Raw genomic sequence first — 17578 nt, 5'->3', positions numbered from 1 at the left:
TTGTAGCCTGGTTGTTTAATGACCCCACCCCACAAGACTAATCATGGGGCAATGACCGGAATCGGCCCAGCTGATGCTGCAACCTCTCTTGTTCGATCGGACCCTGCTGCACTTGTCTCAGCACCGCACTCACCCCTTTGCCGCCCTATCTTTCACGAGCCCCTGCGCAAACCTGACCATTTGATGGACCCAGGAACCGTGCCTCAGTCGTACGCTGGGTTTTCTGGCGCGGATGCGCAAAGCAGATTATACCAGTAGAGGTATGTACTGAACTTCACTCATCACGAGAATGCTCACGATAATTCAGGCCGTGTTTATAAAAAGGGCTTCCATGATGCCCCCTTTCCTCTCCTTATCGGCTGAACCTCCTCGCATCTCTCGTGGTGAGTCAAACGCCAACTTGCTGCCGCTCATCAAAACTCACTCGTGAACTGCTGCTGCTGCCTCTCCCGCTTCCCTGGCTGCCGCTATCATCTTAACTGGCTCACATCCGCTGCTATAGTCTGACTTGACTAGTTTTGTCTCTCCCACCCCCAACCCCTTTCACCACCATTAGAACGATCTTGAGCTTTTGTCTTGCGAATTGTTTTTCCGAATTTGCGTGTATTATCAGTATCCGCTCGCGTTTGTCTTTGGTTGCTTCCCTTTGTTCCGTTGTAGTATGGTTTCTTCTTATTGCCTGGAATTCCCTTGTACTTGTCTGGTTGTTTCTCTGAACTTTCTCATTTGTGATCTCGCTTGTTTTTATTGTTTGGTTTCCCTTGTACTAGTAACGGATCACGCGTGTCTTGCCGCGCCTGCTGCCAATCCATTCTGGGCCTCCTGGGCCGTCTCCCGCTACAATCCTCAGTCGAACCTGATTAGTCCGTGTTATATAGCTGTAAATCCCAAAACATCGAGGTCTTCGGAAGTAAACTCCGACATGGTTGTGTCCTGTCGAACACCATGTCCTCTTATGAACGCTTGAAAGAACGCTATCTCGCAGCGAATCAATCCCACGTCTTCACTTATTGGGACAGGCTTAATGAGAAAGAGCGCGATGAATTGCTGCACAACTTGAACAAGATCGATATCGAACGCGCAAACCGCATATTCGCCAAATCTACCCATCCCACTAGCGAAAGTGGAAACGGACAGCCCTCCATAGAGCCCTTTCCCGATGATTCTTTCGATACCACGATCGGCGAGGAAAGCGTTGCGAATGTGGAATCATGGAGAAAGATCGGATTGGACGCGATCGGCGCTGGCAAGGTTGGCGCTCTACTGATGGCGGGCGGCCAAGGGACGCGGCTTGGAAATTCAGACCCTAAAGGCTGCTACGATATCGGTTTGCCCTCACATAAACCACTCTTCCAGATTCAAGCGGAGCGAATTTTACGCTTGCAGACACTCGCGGAGAGGGAACTAGGGAAACCTGTGGGCTCAGTCATCGTTCCATGGTATGTGATGACTAGTAGACCAACACGTCCGGCAACGGTGGCATTCTTTGAAAAACATCAATATTTTGGCTTATCGAGATCGAATGTGATCTTCTTTGAACAAGGTCAGTGAGAATAGATCAGCCTGGGTCCCAGCAAAGTGTCTAAACATGACATCCTCAGGGACTTTGCCGTGTTTCTCTCCAGACGGGAAGGTCATAATGGCGTCTCCAACCGAGATTGCCACCGCACCGGACGGAAACGGAGGGTACTACGCTGGTTTGCGTGCACCTCTTTCCCCCTCAGACCCCGATCACACTGGACTCTCAGACCTCAAATCCCGCGGGGTCGAATACTTGCACGCATATGCTGTCGATAATTGTTTGGTGCGCGTTGCCGATCCCGTGTTCGTCGGGTACAATATCTGGAAACACGCAGATTGCGCCGCGAAAGTGATACCCAAGGCAACGCCTGATGAGGGCTTAGGCGTTATAGCACTCAAAGGGGGCGTCTTCACTGTCGTAGAATACACTGAAATTACCAGGGAACAGGCGGAACGCAAGGACCCAAATCACCCTGATCGTCTCGCTTTCCGTGCAGGGAGCATTGCCAATTTTTTCTACACTCGAACGTTCCTCGAAGAGGTTGAATCATTCGAAAGCCAACTAGCTTTCCACATCGCTCAGAAGAAGGTTCCATATTGTCCTGTCGATAACCCCACCGGAGAGACCATCAAACCTTCCAAACCAAACGGCATCAAGCTGGAACTCTTTGCATTCGACGCTTTCTCCTTTGCAAAGCGCGTGTTTGTCTTGGAGGTCGACCGCAAGGAAGAATTCAGTCCATTCAAGAATCCTCCGGGAACGGGCTACGAAGATCCGGACACTAGTCGAACCGCTATTCTCGCTCAGCAAAAGAGGTTCTTGCAGCGTGCTGGAGCGAGCGTTGCAGATGGTGTCGTGATAGAGATATCACCGTTGGTGTCCTATGCTGGAGAAGGGTTAGAAGCCGCTAAAGGAAAAACGTATGTTCGTTCTGGTTTTGTGGAGTCTGTCGAGGAACTGGATGGGTTAGCGTAAACTTGCACAGGGCTTTCTGTAATCGACATCCACCGAATGTGCGTCGCGTGTTTATACCGTTGTTGTACTGCTCCTGAATCAATCAGGCTTATCTGGATGTAACATAATGTGAATTACCCGAATTGGAATATTAGCGGTTTTTACGCTGGCGACGTTCTCGCTGGCGTACACGAATTAGACACAATATTGTGAACACAAGAAAAAAGAGGAAACATCTTCGACTCACAGACTCAAGTCCCGTAGCACGTGAACTGAGAAGTCGTAAGGTCCAAAAATTGTGTTTTTATATGTAGTCAGGCAAACCAAAATAGGCAAGAAAGGGAAATCCAAGACGCCGCAAGACTTAGGCAGGATCCCACAGCCTCTACTACGCAAGATCACTCAGCATCAACAACGTGAGTTGGCCTCGGCGTACGCTTGAATCTAATACTCGGACCAATCCGATCCGGGTTCTTGGGGGCTTCCGACTGGCCAGCCAACGCATCGTCGCTAGCGTCCGAATCCCCAGACGGTTCGAGATTAGGGCCCCTTCAGCCATGCACCGCACAAGTATCCATGTGAGAATAGGCTAGAAGCGCAACTCGAAGCGCGGTAACGAGCCCGACAATCGACTCCACGTCTCTAGTGCATTAAGAATGGCGAGTGCCAGTCGGACCTTTGAAAAAGCCGCTTCCTTGCTAATCCGCCTTTTGACCCCCCCCCCCCCCCCGGGCAAGCTTGCAATGAACTTCCTCCCGATCAAAACTACCGGCTACCAGGTACAGCTCCGATACATTGATATCACCACTGTTTGATACTTTCCACGAGAACTGAACTGCTGGATATCACCGCGGATGTCAAAACGTCCACAGAAAGCTTCTCTGGATATCCCAGTCGACGAGAATAGCGATACTCCCTTACCAGGGAAATGCATTGGTTCAAGATCTCGGTAATGCCGTCGCCATGGTCGATTTCAAAAAGAGGAAGAAAAAAAACGTGGATCGATAGGCAGAGTTGCGTTTGGACGGTTGGACGCATCCTTTTGAGAAACCTAGAAGATATGTCCAAGGGGGGCACGCCATGAATTTGAAATGGATTCAGCCTCCCAGCAACTCCTTTTCCAGGCCAAACGTTCACCATCCTCGCGTCTCTGAACATCGGACGATAATGTCATGTGGATTTCAGTTGCAACCCTAACATTCCGAGTTGTCTTCGCTCCGTTTCCAGGCTCGTGTAAGTGTCAGACGCAGAGTGGAATATCACCATGAGGATAAACGATGGCACCACTCTGTATTCCTGATAAGTATGGGAGGGAGAGTTGGCGACTTAACGGACGATCTAAGTATTGAACCCACCAGTCAGATCCACCCGAGGCAACCGGCAAGGCACCGCCTACACGGAAATCATTCGGCTACGCAGGGGGCCATCTACTTTTTCAGATGAACCAAGTTGCTCAAGGAACAGCGTACGGTGATGCAGTGGATCGGGGCAAAACGAGCGTATTCTGGCGTTTGGCTTAGGCTGGTGACCTGCCTACGTTCGGCTGCACATCCATGTGATGCTCCCTTGTCTTCGAGTTGGTAGGGCGAACGGGACTGACAAAGGGGGCTACCCAAAGATCCTATCCTCCCCTCCAAATTCTCATTAGGAGATGTTTAACTTGTGAGAATAATGATCACCCCAAGCGTAGGACACACTGCCCCAGCCCTCAAGTGTGAAACGTCGATTCAGAAGCCACGAGAAATGACGCTTCTGAGAAGCCTACCAAATCTGACGATCGTAACGTCCTGGGCTGGTCAAGCAGCGATTGGCCAGTGGAAAGTGAGTATTTGAGACTATCAATCTTGTCAAATGCCCAGGCACAGCAACAACATGGCGTGAACTTGGAATGTTGAACCCTTGAAATTATGATCCTGATGCTACAAACGCCTCGCAAGCTCAGTCAAATTAAGTGGCGCCCGCTGAGTTACGATCCGCGACTGGCGTGAGGTCTGGGACTGGTTCCATGCAGACCACACCGTAAACCGATAGGCCAACGGCTTGCACTAGTGCGCCGCGTCCCAGGATACGATCCTCACAGTGATTTTCCTATGGGATTTCGTGACATCCAGGATACCAAATCAGACCATACACCGTAATCGTATCGAATTGGAATGTAAGCATTTGTGAGACCCAACTGTCATAGCTTGCAATAGCATGAAACTACATGAAATACTCAGGCATCCTCCAGAGGACCCTCATCCGTATGCGTTCAGAGATGTCTATTTGCCAGCACAGGGGGAGGGGGGTAGTTCGAAGAGGGCAAGTACTCGCTTCATCAATAAGATCCAGATGCCTCCTGATTTCCGTCTTCATCTAAAGTGGTTGGGTTAGACGAATGCGGGGATGAAGTAGCATCCAAGCTGATGAGGAAGCGAAGAAAGCAGGGTGTTTGTCGGTTCAACGATCGGAATCTTCATTCACTTCCCCAGAGGCAAACTCCTGCTAAGCCCGAGAATAGTCACCAGAGGTGCCTCTCAGGCGACATCCCAAAGTCCTGACCGAAGACCCGGGCGGGTGCACAACGCAAAACATTTTGATTTGGTTGTGGGTTGACGAGGACGGCTTTATATATACGAGCTGGAATTCATTTATTCATCCGCGGCAATGTCCATTGCATTCACATTCGCGTTCACTAAGGTCCTGATATGTTCACCTGGAATATCGTACACTGTGTCACGCCAGCGGGTTGCAAAAAAATCGTCGCTCTACTATATCGGGAGCATCGGAAAATAGTCATCACGCCCCAATCAATGTTATCGTACCGCGGGTTTTCTCCTGTTTTCTCCCATGCGGCTGGCAAGGAACGGCCGGCTCGGGATGGGATCGGGTGGAGGTCAGCGGTTCAGCCGGGTGATCCGAAGTATATGATGATCGCAGCAACCACCTTTTGTGAAAAACCCCCTATACCATGTCGTTCGACACTCCAGTAACAGCTGGGCCCACTGTGGGCAGTGCCTCCATGGGAGAGTGCCAAGCTTTATGTGCTGCGCACCACTATCGATCGAAGATGGTGATGCTCTCCTCGGTAGCAACTCGGCCGCTCCCATGGACGAGCTCGATCCAGGCTAGAGGCACTTGGTCGCATTGGAATCGAGTGATCGTACGCTGGTCGTTGATATCAGCGACCGATACCGCTTCCGAAGCCGAGTGCGACAAAATGCCTCACTTGGAAGAGCCCTGCACCTGCCACAATACACTTACGAACAACTCCTTCCTGAGACCCTGCCTTGCAATTGTTCTCTTCGTCATCCCGTCTACCAACTTTCCTTGCCATTATCACCTGAGCGTACGCCACTAGTAGTTGGATTGTGTGACCGAACACCTTGGTTCAATCAATCACCCCTTTCGAGTTCCTTCAAAATTTAACCCAACACCGTCAGGATTGTTACATCTTCCAAACAAACTGGACCCAAGCCGATTTACCCTAGAGTTGCATGAAACATTACATTGGGCACACTAAACTGTCTGTTCCCCATTGTCGCGAACGGAGGGTAAGTAGTCTACAAGTAGTTGGTCTCGAACTGCGATTGATTGCGCCCTTCAGGAAAGAGTTGTGAAGCATCCAAATCATCACTTGGGACCCTTCACGATTCAGGGGCATGTTCTGGAGAGCAAACAGGACAAAAGCAGACTCAACGTAAGGTGAATATCGGTATTCTTCCAACTCTCTTTCCACCTCCTAGAGGAGAATGAGTACGTGTGCCGAACCCACTCCGCTCACAGTATTCATTGGTAAGTTGGTGGAGCGGTAATCCAAGGAAGCACCCGTAATTCACTGTTGCTTGATGCCATCCATACCCCTCAGGAAAGACCCATCCTTAGCAATCTCTGAAGTTGCGATATAGATGCGTTACACTGGCAACCCACTAAAGTGACCGTTCACGTCTGCGTTTGTATGGGCTCCGGATGCGTCGGGCGTGTCAGCTCATCGAGGTATTCAGGGACTCACTACAAGTTATGACCTCGCCAAGTCTGAAGGTGGACATCCCAGACCGGGATCGAGGCTGGAAGAGCGGCCCGGCACGCTGAAGCAAAACTTCTCCATATGATATGGCATTCAGTGTCCAGCCCGCCGACAATTAGCCAGGAATGGTAAATGCAAGAGAACCCCGTGAAGCGCAAATACCGGCTCAATCCGCGGATCCCGTGCTCTTGCAATGACGGATTGGTTGAATGTGCAAGCACCATCTAAGAAGCGAACCTAGTCAAAGATGGCTTTATTGCCCATCGGTTCAACCGTCAGAGTCATCACTGGTACTTGTTTTCCCGGAGGTGGCTAACACCAATGCGTCGGCGGAAGGTGTCATCTTGATCCTCCTTAAAGCCGCAAGTATGGTCAGCAGGGCGGAAGGAAGCCTTCGAAAATGGATGAGTGCCTTGGCTTAGGGCAGCGTTTGGAGATATGGTGGTCCTTCCCGTCCCAGGAGAGCCACGTAGCCAGACGAATTGGCCCTCTTGCGACGTTTGATCATCGACCCCTAGACCTCAAATTGCGTGCTTTCAAGGCAGTCGGACATATTTGTGACGTAGGTATTGTCTACACCGAGTCGGGGAAGTTGTGAAAGCTCGGCTAGCAGTGATGTTGATAAGAAAGTCCGAAGCGCGTCAGCAGGAACGCACGGTGCACCGATGACTGAATCGTGTTGAGGAGCATCGGGACTGTTGCCTCCGTCTCTGGGCTGTATAATCAGCAAACAACCTGCTTGATATGGTTTCCCAGTGGGATTGGGGCTCAAGCTACTGATGCCGCATGGGTGAAACCCTCATGGAACAGCTCTTGTAGTGGGGCCTGGCCGGTTTAGGGTTGGAGTAGCTGAAGTAACCCGTGCGACGTAGCGGGAACAGCGATTTGGGCAAAGGTCCTTGATCGGCGGATACAATCAGGGGACAGGCGCTCTCCCGAGACTGCCCAGATGTACTCGCTGGGGGACCACCGTCGTTTTCTCGTGTCTGTGTATTTGTATCGTAGATCACTCATTTTTGCGCTCACATAAGCGCGGCCAATTCCTGCTGCGGGGACTTCGTTTGATTGGCCTGCCCACCATAGTTCTCGGCGCATTGCTGTTATCTAGGCTCGTTACAAGTTCATGCTCTCTCAGCTACCTTCATCCCTCAAGAAGTCAATCTTCTGCATGGGTTATACATGTATCATTTATCACCATCGCTCAACTGAATGCGTGAAAGAAAATAGGTCATCCAACTACGCACGTTTCCTGGAGTTCCTGCTCGTCGAGAGCGTTATTGAACTTGGCGATAGCCTCCTCGATCTTCTGCTTCCTTCTTGCTTTCCTCTCATCGATTCTCCCCTCCGAGCCCGCCCACGAGACCCATTCAGTCTCTGAAAATTCCATCCACCACTCACCCGCGAAAGGGTGGCCCGGGGCTCCTGCATATCCCCAAGGCTTGGCAGTGTATGGCTGCACCCAGGGATTAATTATATCCGCCATACTAGGATGCAACGGTCCAGTAAAATGGACAATGTACGGCTCTATCTTCATGCGTTCAAGATCCAAGCCATCCCGTTCCGCGGATGGCATGTTGGCATATGTTCCAAGGCCTTGCGCGTTCCAACGGAAGTCAAGCGCCCGCCACCTTGATTTGAAGTGTTTATTCAGAGCGTCTTGCTCATGCACCGGTGAATCTTTCAGGCTGTGACACACGCGAAGCAGCGCTTCCCTGTCTTCTCGAATCTTTGCCAGGTCCATCAAGAGCACCCCTGAGTTGAAGTAGGGAGATCCATCCCGCATCGGAATTCCAACGTCCTGCACGGCACCTAGGCTCGCCCCTTGGAGATCTGAATCCCACAAAGCTGAGACGTCTTTACGGACTAGGACGTCTGCATCAAGATAGATTACCCTCTCGACTGGTACCCAGCTGACAGCATCTATCTTCCCCCACTGTGGGCCGAGGGTACAATATAGGCTGCTCTTCGGAAGCCGAATGAAGCGAAGGGTCACTTCATCGCGCGAAGAAACCGATGCTCGAAGCTTCCTTTGATTGTCTTCGCTTAGTTCGTATTGGAGGATGTAAATCGAGATGCGGCCTGGGGTGTTCGCAATGACTGTATGAAGAGCAACAGCTGCTGGCATTGCATATTCGTTGTTAGTCGTTACCGCCAAGTTAATCCCATACTCAAATCCTTCCCGGCTAAACTCCTTTGTATCTTTGGACAAAAAGCCGATTCTCATATCCGACGTCTTGCGAAGAATCATTTGGTAATCTGAGGGAAGGACTTCATATTCCCCTTCATGGACTGCCATAAATGCATCGATCCCTCGTCGGGGATGGTGACGACTCTCCACCGGTTGCGCCTTCCAGTCATAATCGTCAAATATGATAATCGCATTCTTCTTTGCTAGGCGCCAAGCTAGTTCTCCATCGAGCAACGTGTCATCTGCTTCATGCGACCCATCAATGTAAATCCAGTCGAAGCCCGGATCCTTTTGAGGAAGAGCCTCATGGAGCAACATGTTAAGCGCAGGTAAACTGAAATCGTCGATGATCCTATGGGGACCTCCAGCGAGGGCGAGGTTATTCCTTATCTTCCTCAGCCTTTCGATGCCCTCAGGGGTCCGTTCGAGATCGAAATGGTCGATACAGGTGATGTGACCCTCATCTTTGGTCAAATTCTCGATCAAGAATACTGCAGATCTGCCTTCCCAGGATCCTATTTCGAGAGCTCTGGGTTTGGACGCGGTGACCTGAAGGATCAATGACTTCCATGTTGGTTCATGGCCGCTGAACCAGTCCTGAGTTTCAGTGAATTCGTATTTCGACTTCTGCGTTGGTGATTGGGAAGACGCTACTCCGAGATGTGGATTGGCGGACATAGCATGGACTTCTCACCATGAGTCGCTAAGCTAGGGCAGTAAGTGTACTGGAGGGGGGTCTCACTCGACACACGCCTCTTTGATAAGATCTTGAGATCTTTTAGCTATCAGCGGAGCCTGGAATTTATCATGTGCATACACATCAATTGAATGTAAGTTCATTTCCACATTTGACGTTCCACAGCTGACCGCTGCTCGAAAAGGGGCCAATCCTTGAGTGTCCACGATGCGCAAGATTCCCCTTGGTTCAAACGTTGCCACGGACAAACTGCAAGTACTAGTGATTGAATCAAATTTGGCTTCATAGGGGAAGGGTATTCCGAAAATGATTGCATATAGTTATACATTGAAACGGTGGGGAAGCAAACACTTCTGCTCAGCAGCGGCTGAGGTAAATGGCCATGAGTAACACGATGAGGATGAGGCGCTCCGCCGAGTTCGTGCGCGCCAACTCCTTGTCCTTACGCCCCGGAAGTCGAATGAACCAATCAAATCTCTTGAAAATGCTCGTAAACTCTCTCCGTTCCAATATTCCCACCAGTCGTCCAAACTCGCTAACCATACGAATAATTGAGCTCTCTAATATCGCGATACTCCATCTGAAGCCATTAGGCTGAACCCCTGGAAGCTGAATGTGGCCTCTTTCTCTCCAGAGGTGACGGAAGATGTCGTGGAAGATATTTGCGACCATTACTGAAACAATGAGAGCAAAGGAAACGTGGCGAAGAGGGGACAAACAAGGAAGAATGACCCCGAGCAAACCCACTATTGTTCCGGCAGAGGCAACAAGAAGGATCTCTGCAGAGTTTGGCGCATCTCTGTAAGACAAAGAAGGATACATGTCTGTCAATGCACCGTCCCCACGGGCCCACCCGAAGAAACGCCGATACGAGCGAGATCCCCCGTTCCACCAGGGATGGGTAACAATCACATCAGGTGCACCAAGGAATCCAACACCCCCAGTCATCTTCGAAGCCTGGCGACGTCTGAGACAGAAGTCTACATCTTCCCCACCACCAGTACGCGGGAACCTAAGGTCGAACTCAGACCCGTCATTCACTCGCCGAGCTGCCAGATTTGCTGTGACCCCCCAGGGAATCTCCCCTTCTAATTTCTCGGCTATGTCCCAAAAGTAGGTGATGCCGGAATAGTGTAGTGCCATGGTAAAAATTGAGCTTGGACTTGGGAAATGAGATAAGCCAACAAAGCCGGCTGCTTGGGGATGTACACGGATGTGACGTTCCAGGTTCCAGAGTATATTGGGCTCAGGAATCACGTCGTCATCTAGGAACAGAACCCACTCCGCTGCGGACTCCGACAGACCGCGATTCCTTGCAGCACTTGCCCCAAGGTTACGTTCGTTGATCCTTATCCGGACATCCGACCGATGTCCGTGTCTGGTAAGGAGTTTATCTATGAAAGGGGAGTCGGGAGTGTCAATTATGATGATGAAGTTCACGGAACAAGTGTCGCTCGATTGGAGTCCTAGAATGTTGTCGAGAAGGCTTAAGTTCACACGGAATGAGGGAACAATGACATCGATAGTGCTTATCCGGGCGCCCTCGAGCGCTTTTGCAGCTAAATCCTTGGTCAACGCGTCACTCGCTACATCGAGTGTTTGGAATGTCCAATGTCTCGCAGAGACTTTGGAATATCGAGCTAATCCTTCTCCGCCGACCCTGTTTGATATTCGTGAGGGCATCATTCTATTGACCCCGAAGCGCCGATAGAGCTGGAATAGAAAAGGATCTCCGTCTTGATTGACGAAGATTTCGGGAACAACCTTGCCGTCGAAGGCGTCCATGTGGTAACGATGAATGATCGGGAATGTTGGCATCCCAGGGAATGTGGTGTCCGTAAATGCAACACACCCAACCCCATGAGGAAGACCCCGAGTGGTCGCAAGATCGAGGAAGCATTGGTGAGCCTTCCTCATCCAGCCTTCGTCCAGTAGCTCAACATCATCACCAAGAAGTATGAAATAGTCGGCCCTATCCTGCCAGGCCCTCCTCGCAAGATCCCGCCAAAGGTCGCAGACACGGCCATGGCATGGGTCGAATTTCATCAGAACAACGTCTATCAGCCCCGCGGAGCGTAATACGGCTTCGGGTTTCGTTTCCCCAGATCCTAGAAGTAGGAAGTCGTCATCGCTGTCGATACCAAGGTATATTTTGGCCTTGAATGATGTCTGGCTGTAACTGTGCGTGTCTCGCCACGCTGTGTCGACAATGGAATAGGCAAACCGTTTGAGCGAGTCCAAGCAGTCGTTGGGCGAGGAAGAATTTCTCGACGTCATTGGGAGCAACAAGGCAAAACTAATAGAGTTGGACCGCAAGTCTTCGACTTCGCTATGCTTCCAGAGTTCGAGTTGAACCTTCCGTTTTTCGTCAGGGAGCCCTTCCAAGAATTTTTCGATCCCTGCTTCAATCGAACGACACGTTCTCTCCATTCCTTCTTCCAGAGAAACCCTAGGTCTCCAGCCAAGTACTTTCTCTACCAATGTATTATCAGAACTCCGGGCTCCAACACCAACGTCTTTGGAGTGGTCATATGCAAACCTAACCCCTGATCCGCTGAGGTTTACCATTTTCAGGGCGGTAGAGGCGAGTTCCCGGATTGATATTGTTCGTTCTGATCCAATGTTTATCGGATCGCTGCACTTTGAATCAAGCAGCCGCATGACTGCATCGACAGCATCATCGATGTAAAGGAAGCTCCTTCTCTCAGAGCCATCACCCCAAAGTTCCATCGTAGGCGTTTGGCCAACGAGTTTTGCCACGGCCGCTTTGCGTAAGAGGGCTGCGGGAGCCTTCTCTCTCCCACCAAACCAGGTGCCATTGGGGCCGTAAACGTTGTGGAAACGCCCAATGTAAAGGGTAGGGGCTTCAGAGTATGATTTCCAACGAAAGTTTCGCACTAGTGATTCGGAGTTGAATTTCTCGAGACCATATAAGCCCTGGGGAGTGATGGGGTGATGTTGAACATCGGTTTCAGCGAGTAAGACATCTCTATTTTCTTTGCCTTGTAAAATTTGTGGGTAGACGCAGGCTGACGATGCGAAGAAGAACTTCGAGAGTTTCCCCTGCTCATTGCAAGCGCGGAGGAGGTTGAAGGTGATAATGTGGTTGATGATATAGATTGTTTCCTCATTCGACGCATGAATCATGCCCATGCCACCCATAAGAGCAGCAAAGTGGAGAACACAACCAACACCGCGTACTGCTCGCCGGCATTGATCAAGGTCGCAAAGGTCCACCAAGAAGAATTCATCGCACAACTCTCCGGGCAGTTCACAGGTTGGTGAAGTGTCAGCGATTCGAATGTAGTGCCCTCGCTTCTTCAGTTCCCGAGCAACATGGGATCCCTTTCATCAAGGATCAATAAGATTGTCGACTCGCTGCAATCACCAGGACTTACAATGAAGCCGTGACCTCCAGTGACTAAGTATCTAAGCTCGGCACTCATGGAAGAAGTGAGGGTGGTTGGTCCAGATAGCATGTACCTGTCGAACTGTAAGGGTTTATGTATATAAAACAACCACTGCAAGCGCCCATAGCACTCAATGCCGTGAGTCCCCATGAACACAGAGCTGAACTATTGAAGCAGCAAATCAGACCAACTCTGGATGCATGCCCACTAATATAAATCCTGGAACCCCCGATACATTGGCAACAGATACCCGACGCAGAAACTATGTACACGAAACTCTCGAAAACTCTTGTCCGTGCCAGTTATGCCAGACCATTGTGGCGTCGCACGCTTTCTGGTCATGATCCAGACTAGTAGACGAAAAATTCCACAAGAGCCGGGCAGTTAACATATAACTCTGCGGGCTCTAGAGCATCAAGATCCAAATGTAGCACACCTCATGATAAACACTTTAGCAGCCCCTAATAGCCATGTAATGAACTATGCCTATGCAGTCGAATCGGGGACAAAGGGGGAGATTCAGCAGGAAGTTAAGATCCGTGGCTCTTTGAGGTGGTGATTTGCCAGTCACAGCTCGATACAGCATTTCGAGATCATTCCAGTGCATGGGATGTGAATAGGTAGGTACGTGCCGACATGTAGAATCGCGCGCGGTCCACATACGCAGCCATGTAGTAGTTCAGCCAATGCTATCAGTTGTGGGTAGAGTCGAGGCACAACCCATGCAAAGGAGCATCTTCCTACTAAGGACGTTGTGGCGGCACTCAAGCCACCACGTCACCATGCGTGGTAGCATCACCAACAATGCTGGAGATACGTGCCCAAGCAAACATGTCGCAGCCTGTTAATCAAGCTCATGCTTGTTCACTGTCGATGTGCGTGACTTTCTATAGGTGCACCGGTGGGGTTGGTAGATCAGCTACCCATGAGGAATCCTGCACAGTACCCAAGTGGTCTTGGTCAGGCACTATACTTTTTACGGGAGCTCTACCACGCAAATAAATCTAGGTACATACAACTCGGCAAATAATTTAATTGACTAAGTATGTGAGAATCCATTCAGTCTGTCATCATTCTATCGACCAAGATCGATCAGCACAAGTCTAGCCCCTGTGCGCAAACCAGTGGCGTGCTGCATATTAGAAAAGGATACTTGGTACAATAATTGCACTGATGCTGACTTGCCAAGTAGGCTGAATTAGGCATATGTACCATCTCCTGCGTGACAAAATTGCAAATCATTCCATGCAACAAGGATGCCTGGAAGTTGTATGACATACTCAAGAACTTGAGATCGCCGCTTACGCGAGTGCAATATCGCGCTCTCTGATCTAATTCTGTGAAACGCAGAGCAAACATCTCTGCGCCTCGTCACCGCCGTATTCGACGCTCTGGCCGATTCAAGCTCCATTCCCCCGGAATTCTGGCCTCAGTTCTCGAGTGGGCACCCGGCGGGGCGAGCGCCGATGAACCTGTGGGGAACCTTTCCAAAAGCAGGCCATCAGACACAATGAGACGCTCAGAGTATCGACGGCTCTTGGTATTCCACCCCCATCTTCGGTGCAGGTGACGCATCCAACATAAATGTTTTCCTCTAGTGGTTGCACAAAGGCCATGAGCAGTATGGGGTTCGTGTCCAGTTGACATGATGATACTATTAGCAGTCAGAATACGTGATCCAGGCATGCTCCTAATCCTCGTAATCAAGAGGGTTCCAGTATCTCTTATCCCTGGAGCATCGCCTGGAAATAGTCTGAACTAGCTGGAAGATAGTCGTAACTCGGTAGAAATTATTTTAAGTTAAACAACCACTCCTTGTAATTTGTCGAATAATACTCGTTCACAACAGCCTCAAAGCGGAGCATCAAGGAGTCAAGTATTGGACTAGTTATTTTGGGACATTGGTATTAGGGAGATCAGTAGTGGGAAGTGAAATGGAATCATATGCGTGATCTGTTATGAGCCGAACAACCAGGTAACCCGGAGTGTACATTGTGGTGCCGGTACCACACTGGGAGACGCAATAATAAAGTGAGTAGGGAGCACACAAGGTCTCAAGCGGATCTGAATCGCTCAAGTAGAACGAAGCCCAAGAGTGGAGAGACCGAGCGGTACGCAGATCGCCGAGTGAGTCAGCCAACGTTGAGTTGTATGATTCTGGGTTAACGGCAACTAGCCCACTGTAGAGTTTAACGTTTTCCTCTAATAATAAGGGCGCCCCTTTGTGCCGTCCGAGATCGGAAAGAGTGGAACATAGGCTGTTGAGCGGCTCGGCCAAATCTGGGGCGTATGATCTGGGTCATTGGCAACTAGCTCGCGGTAGAGTTTGACGCTTTCCTCGATGAATGGGAGCGCCTCCTCGTGCCGTCCGAGATCGGAAAGAGCAAATTTGACACTTCCTCCATGAATGGGGGCCTCCGAGTGCATATGAGATGGGGAAGAGCGCTAAGGGATTGCTGAGTGACTGCGCCAAATCTAGGGTGTATGATTCTGGGTGAACGGTAACTAGCTCGCGGTAGAATTTGACGCACTCCTTGACGGATGGGAGTACCTCCGAGTGCCGTCTGAGTTTGGAAAGAGCCCGACATAGATTGTTGAGTGACCAGGCCAAATCCGGGCTCATGATTCTGGGCTCACGGTAACTAGCCCGCGGTACAGTTTGATCCTTTCCTCGATAAATGGGAATGCTGTCCGAGATTGGAAAGAGCACAATATAGATTGTTGAGTGATTGGCCAAATTCGGGTGTACAACTCTTGAGACCACAGAAGCAAGGTAGCGGCGGAGCACAACCGAATCATTTACTGCCTCATGCCTCTTGGAATCTCGAAAAAAAAGCCTGAAGCCAGGCAAGCGTATTGACCACTGACCCTTGATCAACTGCCCACTGGAAAACCATGTTGACTATGCATACCTTGGCCCACTCGGGAAGTATTGATATACTGATATAACCTTCCATTCCTACGCAGACTTCCACCCAGCGAGTTGCTTGCTCACCCAGAAATATGCAAACTGACTCATTCACCCGCGAATCCAGCGAGGTGGTATACAATAGAACGACATGCGTAATGCAAGTATTCGGATAGGGGAGATGTCCGGTAGTTCATCTTGTTTCAACAGTCCTCAATCTTTTACTGAGCAGAGATCCTGGTTCAGAATCTCGGAGCATCGCAAAGCAACTCTCTGACTTTACATCTGCACGAAAGCTGATCGACTGGGGATCGGCCCGATCTAGAATAGAGTCACGGTGCAAGATGGGAATCGGAATGTGAGGTCGCCCAACTCCTGAGAGAAGAGGTGCAAGTACTAGAAACTGGAGGGGTAGCGAAATATATCTCCGGCTGACTCCGAATAGTGGCCAATCGGAGGCTCGCTTTACACTCAGATTGGTTAATTATTTGCTCAGACTTGACACTTGTATTTATGTAGTCGATCCAACACACTGGGAAATTCCCGGGACATTTGAGGTATGAACGGACAACCTGCATCGAAAATTAGTCAATTTCCAATTTGTCGACGATCCACCTAGTATTGTACATTAATTGTGGGCGAACAAATAGAGATGCCATATGGGCACGATGGAATAAGACGGGCTGTAGTGGTAACAGCAGCGAAAGAAAGAGAAACAAGACGCAGAAGCGTGAATGGGCGAAAACACGCAAGCTTAGCCGAGAAAATCCTCCAACGACATCATCCCTTACTTAGTGTATGTAGGCGAAACCGGACTGACTCCCATCTTCAACGCTCTCCCTTCCTCAACTTTCTCCTCATTCTTCCCCAACTTTCCGCTGAAAATCTTCGCCTCTCCTTTCAATTTATCCATAAAGCTAGGCTTCTTCCTCGTCTCGTCGCTCGATGCGCTATCTTGACCACCTCTGTTCGTCACCAACCGTGAACATCATCATATATTCCCCACGTTCATTTCCATTGAACGGATCAGCAGAAGCCGACATCCCAACCGGGATGGCAACATCGCAGATAATTTGGATGACGATGATGTCCATCAACACCGTAGTTATGAAATGTGGGGAGTGCAAAGGTGGACCCAAGGCAAACTCAATCGATCAGCAACTATTTTCTTATAAAAAGGATCACGAACGACTGACTTGGTTTGGTCCGATGACTGAACGTTCACTTTCTCGGGATGTCCCCCTGTAGAACTGAGGCTAGTGTCCACAGCGCCAGTTACAATTCTCTGGTGCACTTTTTCTTCCCCCTTGAAACGATGAGACTCATCTGCTTCTTGGAATTTAGACCCAACCCCCGAGGCACCCACACTCTGTGCGAGATGCGCAGCTTTACCCGCCAGCCCAATTGGGGCTGGGGCAGAGGGAGGAGCGGCGATCTTGTTCGCTTCTACGTCAGAGTATGGAGACTCAGTGTCGTAGGGAGAAACCAAATGAATATTGCGCTTGGCCCCAGCGTTGTCAACGAGCGTTGGATCAGGGTGAGCTAACAGGAAAGCGCAATCAAGCGAAACCCATAGCCAGTCCGGGGAGGAACTGACCCTTTTCCTCAGGCAGTAACGCCACACCTTCTTCATCGCGTCCACCGGGCAATGATCCAACACCACCCATCGGACCCTGACCCTTATCCCCACTTGGCAATGTGGCAGTCTCCTTGACGGGCATCATATCCACATTCCTTTTACCACCTGCACCAGTTCCAGTGCCACCAGGAGCGGTACTCCTCTCTGGAAAGCGTTCTTGTACAGATTGAGGAACGGCCTCGCGAGCTTTGCCATAAACCGCGGCACCAGCTGCCCCTAATGCGGCTGAGGTGGCAGCTGCGTGTTGAGCGGCG

At 50.3% G+C, this 17578-nt stretch overlaps 6 protein-coding genes across 6 annotated transcripts; 2 read left to right on the top strand and 4 right to left on the bottom strand.

Moving 5' to 3' along the window:
• Positions 1-945: 945 nt before the first annotated feature.
• EI90DRAFT_2943129 (UDP-N-acetylglucosamine diphosphorylase) lies at positions 946-2497 on the top strand (the record flags this gene model as incomplete). Its single annotated transcript, XM_039055289.1, has 2 exons — positions 946-1543; positions 1602-2497. 2 exons carry the CDS (start codon positions 946-948, stop codon positions 2495-2497), a joined length of 1494 nt encoding a protein of 497 aa, XP_038909494.1.
• Positions 2498-7668: 5171 nt separating this feature from the next.
• On the bottom strand, positions 7669-9408 carry EI90DRAFT_3085040 (glycosyltransferase family 8 protein). The gene has a single exon (XM_039062108.1). It carries the CDS (start codon positions 9346-9348, stop codon positions 7711-7713), a length of 1638 nt encoding a protein of 545 aa, XP_038909493.1. The 5' UTR covers positions 9349-9408; the 3' UTR covers positions 7669-7710.
• A 300-nt stretch (positions 9409-9708) lies between these two features.
• Positions 9709-12813, bottom strand: EI90DRAFT_3158715 (glycosyltransferase family 2 protein; the record flags this gene model as incomplete). The annotated part of the gene is made up of 2 exons (XM_039066186.1): positions 9709-12712; positions 12766-12813. 2 exons carry the CDS (start codon positions 12811-12813, stop codon positions 9725-9727), a joined length of 3036 nt encoding a protein of 1011 aa, XP_038909492.1. The 3' UTR covers positions 9709-9724.
• A 746-nt stretch (positions 12814-13559) lies between these two features.
• On the top strand, positions 13560-14291 carry EI90DRAFT_3021311 (uncharacterized protein; the record flags this gene model as incomplete). The annotated part of the gene is made up of 4 exons (XM_039057633.1): positions 13560-13620; positions 13671-13785; positions 13841-13965; positions 14128-14291. The coding sequence occupies 4 exons, from the start codon at positions 13560-13562 to the stop codon at positions 14289-14291; spliced, it is 465 nt and encodes a 154-aa protein (XP_038909491.1).
• Positions 14292-14979: 688 nt separating this feature from the next.
• On the bottom strand, positions 14980-15400 carry EI90DRAFT_3133770 (uncharacterized protein; the record flags this gene model as incomplete). The annotated part of the gene is made up of 2 exons (XM_039064596.1): positions 14980-15222; positions 15278-15400. 2 exons carry the CDS (start codon positions 15398-15400, stop codon positions 14980-14982), a joined length of 366 nt encoding a protein of 121 aa, XP_038909490.1.
• Positions 15401-16261: 861 nt separating this feature from the next.
• On the bottom strand, positions 16262-17578 carry EI90DRAFT_3085033 (uncharacterized protein; the record flags this gene model as incomplete). Its single annotated transcript, XM_039062107.1, has 3 exons — positions 16262-16650; positions 16882-17227; positions 17283-17578. Coding segments are annotated over 3 exons (820 nt in total), but the record flags the coding sequence as incomplete, so codon positions are not given.

The sequence above is a fragment of the Cantharellus anzutake genome (genome assembly GCF_015039405.1).
Source record: "Cantharellus anzutake strain C23 chromosome Unknown EI90scaffold_108, whole genome shotgun sequence".
Classification (NCBI taxonomy): Eukaryota; Fungi; Basidiomycota; class Agaricomycetes; order Cantharellales; family Hydnaceae; genus Cantharellus; species Cantharellus anzutake.
This window is presented reverse-complemented; position numbering and strand designations above follow the sequence as displayed.

Coding starts and splice junctions, on each gene's coding strand:
- EI90DRAFT_3085040 (XM_039062108.1), bottom strand. CDS start 9,348: ATGTCCGCCAATCCACATCTCGGAGTAGCGTCTTCCCAATCACCAACG.